The 15,807-nt window shown below is 41.3% G+C and overlaps 1 protein-coding gene across 4 annotated transcripts in view; it reads right to left on the bottom strand.

Annotated features, from left to right (window-relative positions):
• KLHDC10 (kelch domain containing 10) overlaps positions 1-12,733 on the bottom strand; it is a 72,887-nt gene extending 60,154 nt beyond the window's left edge. For 2 of the 4 annotated variants that reach the window (XM_083183312.1, XM_083183313.1), the window contains exon 1: positions 12,576-12,709. In XM_083183312.1, the coding sequence (XP_083039438.1) occupies positions 12,576-12,645 (70 nt within the window). In that variant the 5' untranslated portion in view covers positions 12,646-12,709. Of the gene's footprint in view, positions 1-12,575 lie in introns of all 4 variants that reach the window. The other 2 variants (XM_083183315.1, XM_083183314.1) reach the window with 2 other exon arrangements.
• Positions 12,734-15,807: the final 3,074 nt, after the last annotated feature.

Genomic DNA, 15,807 nt, shown 5'->3' with positions numbered 1-15,807 from the left:
GGCGGTAAAGCGGGAAGTCAGGAAAGTGGGAAGGTGACACCTGCGTATTGGATCCTCTGCACTGCATTGTTATACAGAGTGTCTGGGGCAGCCGAAAACGCAAAAAATAGTAACAAATAAAATAATAATAATTACTAAACTAAAATAACTGTGCACGCTGTTGTAATGTCTGTGCGCATGCTCAGCGAGTTGTGTGCGCGCGCAGCTTAGAGGGAATACTGTGCTTCAGGCAAAATTCCTCTAAGCAGCCCCCGTTTCAGTGAAAATGGGACTGAATTGCTTGGGAAAAAAAAAAAAAAAAAAAAAACACACAGGTTTTATTGAACCTGTGTTTTTTGCTGCAAACAAGGCAATACAATAGCCCAACCTAAATATAAATTAAAAAAAAAAAGGAAAAAATCCGATACCGTCCTATGGCATAATATGAATTAGGAGGTACTGTGAGGCATAATATGTACTTGGCACTTACACAAGCTAACTGTCGGGGGTGATATACATTTTAATATATTAAATGAGTATGATGGATACATTTTGACCTTTATTTGTAAAATTAAGATTTGCTTCTAAGAGAAAAACTTATGTTGTATGCATTAAAATCATCTTGCCTTATAAATAGGATTGCATTCTACCACTAGAAAAGTGGAAGAGGAAAATTAAGTCCACCGTCAATTTTGGCATTAAGAGTAAGATTTTAAACATATTGAATAATTTATAGTGTGGATGTGCCATGGTGGGACATTTTTTAACTGAAGTGTAACAAATGATGGCATGCAGCTGCATGCATGTCTTAACACATTATTCACTGTGTATGACACTCATGTATCATTACATTGCAACACACCTCAGCAGGGACACATATGCATAGCGTGCACCCAGTATATTGACTATTGTAGAATACACGTTTTAAAATTTACAAATAAGGAACAATTACTTATTTATCTAAAAGTGCATACACAGTAAAAATCGTCCATAGAAAAACTCAAACTTTGTACAATTTTCCTTAAACTGCCTGGAGGCCAGAACAACCAATATTGATTATACTATAGATCAGGAGTGGCCAACCAATCAGAGGCAATGAGCCAAAAAAAATGTTAGGGAAAGACACCATGCAGAAAATGAGTGTGGCCAGCAAGGTCAAGCATGCTCAGTTTTCTTGTTAAGCTCTGGGTGAGGCAAGCACATTGAAAAAAAAAGCACAATTTACCTAATCTTCCCAATACAAAAAATAAAAAAAAAATACACACGTTATTACCTTTTCACTTTGATGTAATTTTTTATTAGGAGTGCTGAGGGAGAAAAAAAAAACAACTCTGCAGGCAGCACAATTTTAACTAGAAAGCGTACTATTTTTATTTTTTGTATTGGGAAGATTAGGTAAATTGTGCTTTTTTTCAATGTGCTTGCCTCACCCAGAGCCTAACAAAAAAACTGAGCATGCTTGACCTTGCTGGCCACACTCATTTTCTGCATGGTGTCTTTCCAATCAAGCACATTTGCATAATTGTTTACCATATTGATCCAATAATATTCGTTCATCCATATGGATGGTATATATATATATATATATATATATATATATATATATATATATATATATATATATATATATATATATATATATATATATATATATATATATATATATATATATATATATATACACACACATACATACATATACACATATATATATATATATATATATATATATATATATATACACACATATATATATATATATACACATATATACATATATATATATATATATATATATATATATATATATATATATATATATATATATATATATATATATATATATATATATATATATATATATATATATATATATATATATATATATATACACACACACACACACACAGGTCGAGTATCCCGTATCCGAATATCCGTTATCCAAATATTCCGAAATACGGACATTCCAGAAAGTGAAAAAAATTTTTTTTTTTGCTAAAAACTCACTGGGGACATTTGTAACAGCATCACTGGGGACATGATATGTAACTGGCACTATATATGTGCAAGACAATGATTGCTTGGCATTCAAATTCAGTGCTGAGATAGTACACACATTTTGTTTCACATTTTGAAACCTTGTTTTTTGAACAATTAAAATATATTTGTGTGTATTTTATGTGGTAATAAAATATATTTGTGTGTATATTATGTGTTTATACAGCATAAATGCAAGATACTTCAAAATACATCATTGAAATATTAAAATATTCCGAAATACGGAATAATCCGTTATCCAAAATTCTCCTGGTCCCAAGCATTTTGGATACGGGATACTCAACCTGTATACACACATACATACATACATACATACATATAGCAGACCGAACATATAAAACATACATTAGTATTATAAGCATATTTCTAATATTTATAGTTAAGAGAGGTGTAATGCAGGGAAAGTATATATCTATACTCGGTAAACAATTATGCAAATGTGCTTGATTAAACTTCCTGTTTGTGGATATATATACCTGGACTGCACAGAGAGTGCTATACCTTTGAAAAAGCTGTCACAGACGGCGAAACATGTCAGGGAGCACCTGCTGATTTTACATGCCGATTTTACTTGCGTTACTGGCAAATTTGGATATCTTGATCCTTGGAGTACAATTCTGGTTTACTAATACTGAACTGTCTGCTTGACACTAATACCACCTGGTACCATCCACCTTTGGGGACACCACCACCTGCATATTAAGGATTGCAGGGGCGCATCTCGTCGAGGACACCCACAATTCCAGTGGGCAAATACCTATCCTCCAGCGTCTCTTATCCAGCAAGGTATATGGACCCCACCTGCAAATAACCACAGACCACACAATAATACCAACCACCTCCAAAAAGGACATTCCCTCAAGTATGGGCAGCACGGATGGTGTAATGGTTAGCATTACTGCCTCACAGCGCTGAGGTCATGGGTTCGATTCCCACCATGGCTCTAACTGTGCAGAGTTTGTATATTCTCCCCGTGCTTGCGTGGGTTTCCTCCGGGTCCTCCGGTTTCCTCCCACAATCCAAAAAATATACAGATAGGTTAATTGGCTTCCAACAAAAAAAAAAATTAACCCTAGAATGTCTGTGTGAGCGTGTACATGTGGTAGGGAATATAGATTGTAAGCTCCACTGGGGCAGGGACTGATGTGAATGTTCAAATATTCTCTGTAAAGCGCTGCGTAATATGTATGCGCTATATAAGAAACTGTTAATAAATAAATAAATAAATAAGTATCCAGCCTATAAGTATATACCTATCTTATTATTCCAATGTTATTGTATGTAACCTTTTAAAAGTTTGAATTGTAATTGTGTACACAGATATATATACCCGTTTCTGTGGATATTCTCCACTTTTTAGTAATAAATAAGATTGTTGAATTTACCCTACCATATTGATCCAAACCTTTATAGCGCTCCACACTTTGCTTTTTTCGAATGTCCTGTTAGGGGCCCATGCTTAAGAGTTTTGTCCTCTGTGTGTAAAGTCCACTGAAACAAGCCGTTATTTGAGTATATCGCTATGGCCCCTACACACTGAGCGATGTAGGGCCACTTCCTAAGCAATCTAGTGAAATTGCTTAGAAAAAGCCCTGAAATTATGTGTAGGCCCCATAACCCATGAGTTTTCCCGGTCAGTCATTTAGTGCCAATGCGGTAGATCAGGCCCAGTTAGTCAATTACTACTCACTTAGGGGCCCATCATTCATTTAACATTAGGGGCTAAATCACCCCCACGATCTATCAACATCACAATGAGACCCTTGTCATCACAGCAGATCATTCTGAGATGGCAATAGCCCATTGTAGATTATGGGCTACAGACCACACAGGCACAGAGCCCTGTCAATGCATGTGCAGGAGGATACATTCCTGCGATAAAATTCTGCTCAGATCACATTGTATATGCGATCCATAATAAATGGGCACTTAGAGGGTATAGTCATCAGATTCCCTCAAAATTAGCATTCCTTATCGCTACATATGCATTGGTTTTGGAATGATTTATTGGGTTAATAGATAAGGGATAAGATGCTGGGACACAGGAGCTTACACAATCACTCTATTTCACATTTGCAGTGCGAAGAAGCTGGGATGAACACTGATCGCAAAACCCCAACTGTGCTACTCCAGAAAAGGTAAGTGTTAAAACACCATCTTCAAATAGCATTATACCCTGTTCTCACTGCAAGGAAAATTCCCTGGTCTAGCATGTCGACCAGGTAGTTTGGCTTTTAACACAGATTTTTTTTGCAGTGTGAACGGGTAAACCCGTGTCTGCATACCCGGATCTCATACACTGTTAAAACCCTTCTTTTTACCCGTGTTTGAGATCCGGGTATGCAGACACGAGTTGACCTGTTCACACTGCAAAAAAAACAGTGTTAAAAGGGGTAGAATGGCTTCACCCTGGAATATGACTTAGCAGTGAGAACGGGGCGCCGGACGGGGTCCCAACAGCCGGGATCCCGACAGGCATTTACCAGACGGGTTCCCGACAGCCATTGCCATAGAGGGAGAATAGAGTAGGTGGCGAGCGCAGCGAGCAAGGGGCTTAGTTGCGCTCACCATGCTGTCTGAGTCCGGGCAGTCGGGATCCCGACTGTCGGACCCCTGTACCACACCCGGCACCGCAGCCCCCTGCAATAAAATGCTGGGTAAAACCAGTGTTCACACTCACATTGTGAACACGGCATGACTGTTTTGCAAACAAGCCCTGAAAAGGTTTGGATTATGGAGAAATCAAAGTGTATGGAACACAGTTTATACCAGTGGTTCCCAAACTGTGTGCCGTGGCTCCCTGGGGTGCCTCCGGACACTTGCAGGTGTGCCACGGGTTAGTGGTCCAGGACCAATTCAAATTATTTATGGTTATTTATGAGCAAAACCAGTGCTGGTGGCTGCCAATCATTAAATGTGGACAAACAGAAGCATTTCCTTCCCTTTACCACATTACTGACCTAAGAATCGCATATAAACCCATCTACCTAATGTTATATTTATTCTGCTTTATTTATTTTTTTGACCTAGGGGTGCCGTGAAAATTTTTTGATACTCTAGGGTGCCGTGATTCAAAAAAAAGATTGGGAACCCCTGGTTTATACACACTGCAGAGCACCACTTAAGCCCCCCCCCCCCCCCCCCATTCACTAGGGCAACTGGTGGCTTGAGGACACCGTTTCCTACTTTTTAGTAAGAAATGCGGCACAACAATTGGTACTAGACTGTTTGGGAAACAAGAATATTACTAATATAGGCGTTATTGTCAATATACTGTTTTATTTTATTTCTTTTTTTGGGGAAGAGGAAAGATGTTCTGTATGCATTCTGTTATTCTGAGTTGTAACAGTCATACATGTGTACATGTGTACTATATTATGTTAAACTGTTTTGAAACTTTACTTTTCTTTTCCAGGTACAACAAAGCAGAGCCCTGCAGAATAGATGCCCCATCCCCAAAGTGGGGTTTGAAGATGGGATTGATCTTCCCTCCATTCTCCCTCATATCCATTATATGAGGTATTAAGGAAGATTATGGAAGAACAGGTTCAAGTAATCATTGTATTTTACGTTGCCTATAGTTCCACTCATGTTGTATCAATGACCCTTGCAGTACCAGGAACCTCAGAATCGGGTTGACGGCTTGGAAGATTTGCTGAAAATTCCCCCATAATAGAATATGGGGGAAAAAAATTTACACCATTTGTATACAATCTGCCTAATGTCACAGACCCTCCCTTTAAATGCCTGCGTTTTAATCTGACACTCCCAGAAAATGGATTGTCACCACCTCAAATGGTGACTTCCTGTCTATCAGATTGTGAGGGAATTGCGATTAGATATTTTTGCTATTTCTGTCGCTATGTTGGCGTGTACACCCTGGACAAGTGCTGGGCGTGACCTGAAAAGTGCTATTTGGATGCCCATTTTAACTCCCCAACACAGGGAGAGGGCCAATATAGACTTATCAATGCTTCTGTCCCTGTAGTCTTTGACTTTGGACTGAAATAGCTGGGATACAAAAATCATGCAGAATTATTTATTTCTACATAACTTAAGTGAAAATGTTCTTTATAAGTAGTTCCTTATATCCTTAAGTATGTTTGTATTCAACCAAACTACTTTATACTCACACTGTAGTTTGTAATGTGGTTTTCACATCATTCTTTCTGGATACAAGTAGAATCTTTGGTACTTATGTAGTATCTGGGCATCCGATTTAGAAATCGGGTCGGATCGGGCACATCGCATCGCATGCGACCATCGGATGCGATGCAATGCCCCGATTTTTCCATAGGAATCAATGTTAAAATGGACTGAGTCCATTTTAACATGGAATTCAATGGGAAAAAGGGGTCCTTTTCATACCCCTACTATCCAAGTGGGCATGGAGTTGGATATAAACCTGTGGCGAGCGTAGCGAGCCCCGCGAGGGGACACAGAATACCGTCCCCTCGCGGGGTGCGCTTCGCTCGCCACAGGTTTATATCCAACTCCATGCCCACTTGGATAGTAGGGATATGAAAAGGACCCCTTTTTCCCATTGAATTCCATGTTAAAATGGACTCAGTCCATTTTAACATTGATTCCTATGGAAAAATCGGGTCATCGCATCGCATCCGATGGTCGCATGCGATGCGATATCGCATCGCATCTGATTGTAAGGCATACAATCAAAAAATCGGACGCCCAGATACTACATAAGTACCGAATCTTTTGTTGTTGTTGCGCATCTCACAGAGATGTCAAGAGTTCCACGAATTTGGAAATCCTTCCTACAACTCATGAAGACTCTGGAGTCTCCAGACAGTCGTTGCCTCTGTCCTCCTCTCTTATTGGACTGACGAAAGGAGGACCTTGACATATTTGAAAGAAATATTTCTTTATATGGACGTCCAGGTCTATATGATTTAGCCTGTCCTAGAAGGCCCATCCAAAAACCTACCATATCTGTCTTTAGGCAGTCTTACTGATTTTCCTCTGGACATTCTCTGGTTCAAGGAATTTGCTTCCTAATAAGAAAGAACCTTCATAATTCAACATGGTATGCCTATGTTTAGAATGGGAATCAGTTGGCCAAGATCTAAGCCATAAAGCTCTTCTGGCTAAGACACCAGAAGTAAAAGATTTGGTGGAAAAATCCCAAAAATCTAGTGATGCTTCGCAAATATAATCCCCTGCTGTCCGAATTGATGAAAAGTTCTTACATATACGATCCCTAGGCACCCTTTCCTGTACATCATCTCACAAAGACGAGCACCATAACCACAAACCTCTAACAGATGCAATAGCTACCCCAGATCTTATTGCTACTGCATTAGAGATATGAATGTGGCCCTTGAAAAAGGGCCCAGTAGGGGTGCTCCAAACAGGGTAGTTAGATATGATCATAACCCAAAGAGAAAACACAATAGGGCAGCGCTAAAATATCCTTAGATGGATACCATTAAAACAAACAAAAACTGTATTGACATAACAATAAAATAAACTCAAACACTGAACAAGATGCAGATAAACAAAAAAATTACACTCAGCCACTGTAGGTGAACCCCTTAAATGTATATATTAATATACATTGTATGCAAAAAATACTGCACCAGGAAGCTGCCAAAGTTCCCCTGCGCAAGTGAATGGCCAGCTTTAGAAACAGGCATGAGTATAGCAATACAAGAAATAAAACTAAAATGCCAGTTTGCAAATAAAGAAATGTACATACATTTTCACAAAGAAGACCTTGTAGCTGTCTGCACAGTACCTCTGGTTATATTAATGATAAGCCATCTGTCAACTCTCAAAGACTGACTCGCATAAACACCACCGATGGTTGTGTAAACAGTGGTGTAGTCTGTATAAGTTCAAATGTTCTACAGTGTTTTCTGATAGAGGTTTTACCTAGAGCAATGTACAAACAAAAAAGGGAAACATAACATGGTTCATGATAGATAACACTACATTCGGTACTTGTGTAGTTTCACGGCAGCAGGAAATCGCATTGCATGTGATCCATGGTGCGATGGTACTTTTGTAGTTTCACGTTTCCCCTGCCCGCGCATCGCATGTGCGATCGGGTCGCACGCGATGCCATGCAATTAAGCACACCCTGAAGCATGGCGAGCGGACGCGGTACACGTCCTCCCGACTTGTTCATACCCCCACTATCCCCCGTTGGCGTGGACTTTATAAAGTGTGGCGAGCGCAGCAAGCCACCGAGCTGAAGCGTGGTTAGCGCAACAAGCCCCGCGAGAGGACGCGGAATACACGTCAAGTTATACCCGTCCGCTCACCACGCTTTTCAACTTTGCGCCGACGTGGATAGCGGGGGTATGAACAAGTCGGGAGGATGCGTACCGCGTCCGCTCGCCACGCTTCGGGGAGGCATGGATAGTGGGGGTGTGCTAAATGTGCTTAATCACATTGCGTGCGACCCGATGCACGGGCAGGGGACATTTGAAACTACAAAAGTACCATTGCATCGGATCACATGCGATGCGATTTCCTGCCGCCGTGAAACTACACAAGTACCCTACATTCAAACAAGCATACTGATCTTGCGACTATTTTACATATGGAAAACAGGCAACAGCGTTACACAACCCTGATTAACTCCTTGGCTTAATGCTTTGCATTTCTTTACAATACTAGTGTTCATTCTAGCACCTGCCAACTTTGAAAACCCATGCAGTTCCACTTCCCTGCCTGGGGTCTCACTGTCTGCTGTGGTGTTTCTAGCATAGGTCTGGTTTGCATATCAGTGCTGATATACAGACCACACTGTGCTAGAAGCACTACAGCAGACAGCGACACCCCAGGTAGGGGTTTTCAAAGTTGGCGGCGGCTAGCATGAACACTACAATACTGCTAAATTTTTAAAGTTTGCGACATATAATGAAGTCGCAGATAGAATAAACAGGTGAAACCATTTAGCAATATCGTAGCTATATAAAGCCAGATCCCATGAGATCTGTAGGGAACAGTAGTCAGAAAATGCAATGTGTAGACTGTCAAAGAGATAATTAAAATACAGCACAATATATTATTTTAAAATGTGGTCAATGACAACCTGCTGCCTACGTATGGGATCAGTTATCCAGAAAATAGGAATGCTGGTAGGTGTGTGTGTCAGCACTCAATCCAGTCCCCCAGGTGATCTAGAACCTGCATCATTTTCTTGAACATAGAAGGCACTCAATGGGGTTGAAATTATTCAAATCAATATGGAATAGCACCATGAGAGAGGCCCAGAGCTATTCAATAGCCCTCATCATTAGGTGGTAGCTGACCTGTCTCACACCTTAAGATGGGCGTCTTAAGTCTTTAGAACCAAAATACTCTGATTTGCCTGCCTGCCACAATCCTGTTTGCACAGAGCTAAAACCAGAAAACATACTGACTGTTTCATTGGATTTCTCAGAATCACAATCACTTTATTGCCAAGTATATCAGTGCACACTATACACAAGGAATTTGATTCCCATAACCAATGCTCCCATACAGTATACATACATAACAGATTAATACCAAACAGGACCAATAAACGTGGGGGAGGGCATTCTAGTTGCTAGGTACATGTGTCAATTTTTAGTTGAAAATAGGATGGGATGACCGTCCATTGAGTTTATTAGGGAAATTGCTTGGGGGGAAAAAAAAAAACTGTTCCTGCGTCAGTCGAGAGACGAACCTCCTCCCAGAGGGCAGCTTTCTGAACAAGTCATGAGCTGGGTGGGAGTGGTCACTTATACTCCTTCCAGCTCGCTTCGTAACTCTAGATCTGTATATGTCCTCAATCGCAGGGAGATCCGAACCGCTGCTTTTACAATTCGTTGTAATCTCTTCCTGTCATGAGCTGAGGCCGAGCCATACCAAACTATAATGGAGGTACTGATCACAGATTGGATAATAGCTGAGAAGAAGAACACCAGGAGTTCCTGTAGCAGTTTGAACTTCCTGAGATGGCGTAGGAAGAACAGCCTCTACTGGGCTTTTCCCACAATGGCGTCTATGTTGCCCTTTCACTTTAGGTCTTTGGCAATCTAGGAGCCTAGGAATCTGAAGGATTCCACTACCACTACTGCACTCCCCTCAACTGTTAGCAGGGGGAGCGTAGGGGGGTTCTTCCTGAAGTCTATGATCACCTCAACTGTCTTTAATGTATTTAACTGTAGGTTGTTGGTGCTGCACCATGTGACTAGCCATTTCACCTCTTGCCTGTAGGCAGACTCTACTCCATCTGTGATCAGACCAATTAGCGTGGTGTCATCTGCAAATTTGACGAGTTTTACCGACGTATCCTCAGCTTCTGCTGAGTTTTTTCTGCTTGCACTTCAGGAGGGGAAGAAGTCCTCTTGTCAGGCTTAACAGTGTGGTTAATTGAATAGTACTGGGACTGCCTTCCCATAGCTATTTATATTGTTTTAAATTAAAATGACCCTAAACCCCTGTGTACACTGAATAGTAAACAACAACAATGTGCACGATACATCACGTATATTTTAGTTGGACTTATGTATACACCTTAATTAAAGTAAAACACAATCCCACTGAAACATCAATTATGTATGTAATTGCTATGGTGAGGTTTCAACCACTTGACTGAATGAGAAAATAAAACAAACAACTTTATTCTTTTCTGACATCTTGGGAGTGATTCAAATGTTCTCCCCATCTCCCACCAGTAGAATGGTTGTTCTGTTTTGGCTCAAGAAAAGCAAATGGGGCATTTCTTCTCATAGCTTTTTGTGGTAAGAAGTGTTCAAACAGTTTGTGGCGTCCCAACAAGGACTTTAGACAGTGCAAACCGTTTTAAGTCTATATGGGTGTGCCAAGTGCAATCATTAATGGTTGCCCATAAATTAAATGGCTCCATTGTGTGCGCTCATTCATTTATATCCCAAAACAATCGAATTCACCCCATTTCGAAAAATGTCAAAATTTTACAGAGCTAGCCAAAATACAGTTTAGATCAGAGGAGCAATCATAGGATCCCAGCACAGTTTTAGTATATGTACTTTTACCAATAAAGACTTTACAGTGAAACAAGGAGCCCAAAAAATGCAAGAGAGCAGTTTTTTTTTTATCACTCCAACTGGGGTAAAGAGGAACTATATAGGCTAAGATTCGATTTCAATGCACCACAAGCCATACAGAAATGGGCAATTGTAATCTTATATCAATTTAGAAACCAATCATTTGCTGTCAGGAAATGGATTTTAAGATCCATACCCATGAAGCTTGTTTTGTGCCAGTGGTACATTTAATCAGTGCTCTTATAAATATTTTTAGATGCTGATGGACCATGAAAGCAGTTTCAAGATGCCGCCAGTTTAGATATTCCTTTGTTCGACTGTGCAAGAGATAACACAGGTGACAAGTTAGTATTGACTGGCTGGCTTGGATAAATTACAAAAACTAGGAGTCAGGTACAAATGTCATAAATTATGCCAACAATAATAATAATAATAATAATCACTATTAGAAAAACTTCTATAAAATCAAATATCCATCACCAAACAGCCATTATATCGCTTTAATATCTCTATACCATAATTATTATCAAGTGTCCCACACACATAAACATGCCTCAAAGTGTGAATGATTCAGAATTGTACTCAAAGTGGCTGCATTGTGTGCTCATAAATAATTTTGGATCTGAGTGTACACAGTTGACTACATCTAAGCAGCCATGCCGTCCTTATATTTATTCTTGTGAAAGAAACAAACATAGCTGTCAGAGGGCATTTGCAACACCCTTATCATTGGTGCAATAGACCCACCTGAGATTATCTAGATCTCTACCTCACAGCCTGCTTTATTCCAGGGTCTGTCAATATTTGTCTGCCAAACTACTATTAGCAATTGTTACAAAACAAAAGAAAACAAAAAATAAAAACTAAACAACGGCGTCAGTCCTGTATAAATCAGACCTTGGCACACTGTAATTGCAGCACAGACTGTAAAGAGAGTACTACTGTACATACAGTAGATGCACTATAATTTAACTGAAGTCTTTGGGAAACATTGTAATACTATTAGAGCACTAGAGTTTCTCAATTAAAACATTAAAGAAAAGTTTCATTGCCGTCAAACATCAGAAGATCATATACTGTGTACATCAGTGACAACAGGATATGACATTTCAGATTAAATTCACAGATTACTCAAAGATAAAACAGGTAAAGACTAGAGCATCAGATATGATTAGTAATGAAACGTGGGCATCGCAGTTTATAACAGTCCAGGGTGGATATGAACATCTAAAGCTAGTCCATGTGAGGGGACAGGATGACAGCAGCTGGGGTGCTCCCTCCTCCCTCCAGGGGTACAAGTAAAGTTCAGTGAAAGTATAATGAAGGATTACAGACAAGCACACTCAGTATGCCGAGCACCGCTTCCCCTCCCCAGGCAATGCCACCTACTGTATATACCAGCATAAGTATCACTGCCCGGGAAGAGATATGCCAGACTATGCCACCTCCCTACTCCGGCCTCCGGTGCCCAACAGCTGCCGTGCCTGCCCTTCTATGCCCCCGTATCTCCCTCACCTGCCGCTCTCCCACTCAGCTTCACGAACCGAACCAGCGGCTCCCCTCCGCCGGCTTCTGCCGCCATCATACACCCGTGCGCCGCCTAACACTTCCACCCGGAAACACGAACCTGACACGAAGGGGCCGCTTATCAGCTTTACTCCATGGGGGAGTTTAATGCTTGCGACACCGCCGGAGTCGGATATATTGCTGTGACCTCAGATTTTACTTCTTCTGCGGAGTGCGGAAGGAAGCTATTACTGTACAGTGTCATGTTCATACTACGAGCATCACTAGTTATACAAAGGCTATTGTACTTCCCATTATAAACCCTAACCATAATAATGCTGGTGTTCAAATGCATTGCAGAGCGGATAATCCCTAGGCAACTGGAGAGCTGTGTTAATATGGTCACATATATTTGTGTAATAACGGCAGGGGTTAAAGTGAGGCGGAACGAGGTGGAACTGAGTTCCTCCACCTCTAATGGTAGGGGGAACTGAGTTCCACCTCTACCACAGTCCTAAATAGTAATTTCGATAGAAAAGCCTGTACCAGCAGCTTCTTCTTCTGACACGGCGTATGTAATGTAAAGTAAAGATGAACAACTGTGGACATTATGTTTATAAGGGGCATTACTGTGTGATTTAATATGAATCAAGGGCACTTGGTGTAATTTGTATACGATTGTGCTACCATGTGTTGTGGGACCATTATCTAGGCTCTGGTCTAGGCTCTGCCTAATGGGGAGGGGTCGGTGTTAGGGGAACGGAGTTCCACCACCTCTCAAGGACCACTTTAAGCCCTGAATAACGGGGTCTATTTACTAAGCCGTGGAGAGAAAGTCCGAAGAGATAATGTACTTGCCCTGTAAATCAGCTTATTGGAGTGGTTTGAGCACAGTGGGGGTTATTCTGGTTGACACACAACGCTGCGTGTCATTTTTCTCCCGCCTGCTGTTCGCATATGCCACCAACCCCTTTCGAATACCCCTGCATGGCTGTGAATGGATGTTTAGCATCCATTCGTTGACCATCAAATAATGTGAAAGTTGCATGCATGTCTAAGTGACTCTCAGGTCACAGGGTGATTTCCATTGGAATGCCCATAGAAAAAAAGCTGGGCATTCCCATGGGCGAATCCCTCGGCCTAACACCCCCACTCGCAATCTTGGGTGCGTGCGCCTTGCGAACACTCTGTTCCCCATGGCCACAATTACCAGGCGCATGCTCAGAAATGCGCACGACCAAAACATCGGTCCTCCATGCGAGCGCGCAGAGGACCGAATCATGGTCACAGTCATTAGGTCGACACATGAAAAAGGTCAACATGTTCAAAATGTCGACATGAAAAAAAAGATCGAGAATAAAACTGTGTCTGAAGCTGCTCGCCATGCGAGGGGATGCAGCCAAGGGCGTAACTACCATGGGTGCGGGGGGTGCAGCTGCTATGGGGCCCAGAGCTGAGAGGGGCCCATTTTGCCTGTCAAATTATTATATGCTTTAGCTTTATGCATTTTTTAGCATTAGGTGAGAAATAGGGGCCCTTACAAACTTTTGCTATGGGGCCCACATGTTTCTAGTTACGCCACTGGATGCAGCACACTTATTCAGTGTCCATGTTGACCTATGACAACATGGGATACAGTCGTTGGATCACAGTGGCATAAGTTTGTCCCAGTTGCCCGGAGGCACACACACACACCACCTTATATAAATGTATGTATGCATGTGTGTATGTATTTGAGGTGTCTACTTCTAGTGGAACAGGTCATGGGTTTTATTATAGGGTGTGACACATTTGGAAAAAGATTATATTTAAAATAAATAGCTGTGAACATAGCTGTGGTTCAAATTGTCCATACATTTTATGATTGGCAGCCACCAGAAATGGTTTTGCCTATCATTTTGAGCATAAAAAAAAATTTTTTAGTGGTGGACACCAAACCTGAGGAACCCTTGCAAATATCCCGAGGCACCCCAGGGTGCCTAGGCACACAGTTTGGGAACCACTGGTGTATGGTATAATATGTAATTGGCATTACGGTATGTGGTATAATATATAAGGGCATTACGATGTGTGGTATAATGTGAAATGGGCATTATGGTGTGTGACATAATGTGTAGTAAGCATTACAGTCAAGGGCGTAACTACCATAGGTGCAAGGGGTGCAGCTGCTATGGGGCCTAGAGCTGAAGGGGGCCCATATTTATTGTCTAAGTATTATGTTTTACATACATTTATCACCATCAGTTGCTAAATAGGGGGCCCTTACAAACTTTTGCTATGGGGCCCATGAATATCTAGTTACGCCTCTGATTACAGTGTCAATTTTTTGGTGTGCACACTATCCCTGTTTTTAATGTGTGGTGGTGTGGGCTGAGAGACAATTTATTTTGCAGTGAGTGTCCCTCTACCAGTCATCCTGTGCCCCCTTCTGCCAGTCATCCTGTGTCAGTCCTCCTCTATCTCCTTCTTCCAGTACCACAGTTCCCCTCTATACCAGTCTTACAGCCCAAATATTGACATTCAAGAAAAAATAATAATCTATACACTGTTTCAAGCTCCACCCCCAGCAAAGCTCCTCCCATATCTCCACCCATTCTGCTCCTTGACAAGGAGTTCCTGAACCTATTTTTCTACAGAAATAGCACTATATATATATATATATATATATATATATATATATATATATATATATATCCAAAAGAAATCCGGCACTCCCACTGTAGGTCAAGTATGGCTCCGGTGCCTTCCCAGGGGGGTTACCCCAAATATACAGCACAATAGCTCACCAAAGCAGGGGCGTCACTCGGAGACTTGCAATCAGTGTTCCTTATTCAAACAGACATGAACAATCCAACAATTGTTTCAAGCCCACCAGGTCGTCCTCCCTGAGGCGGCATTTGTCTACATTGGTGCAGTGCATCACAGGATGGCTACCCCAGCAGATATTGGACTATGATATCCTGAGTGCCGGGCCCCCTTGTTTTCTCTCTCTCTCTATATATATCACATTAAAGTTGCAATCCAAGAGACTGCATAATCCTGCCTTTGTAGTTAAAGAAATGTAGTACAATACTGAGTATCTTTGATCGGTGGTGACTCACTTTGACCACTGATATTTTTTCAATCCTGCTCTTTGTTATACCCCTTTCAGACATACGCGAAAATCCCGGGTTTTTTCACATGAACGCGCCCAGACCCGGGACTAGCGTATGTCTGAAAGGGTATACCCGGGATTTCACTT

This window comes from Crinia signifera, chromosome 4 (genome assembly GCF_055691185.1).
Source record: "Crinia signifera chromosome 4, ASM5569118v1, whole genome shotgun sequence".
NCBI classification, from domain to species: domain Eukaryota; kingdom Metazoa; phylum Chordata; class Amphibia; order Anura; family Myobatrachidae; genus Crinia; species Crinia signifera.
Note: the sequence above shows the minus strand (reverse complement) of the source record. Positions and strands in the feature narration are given on the sequence as shown.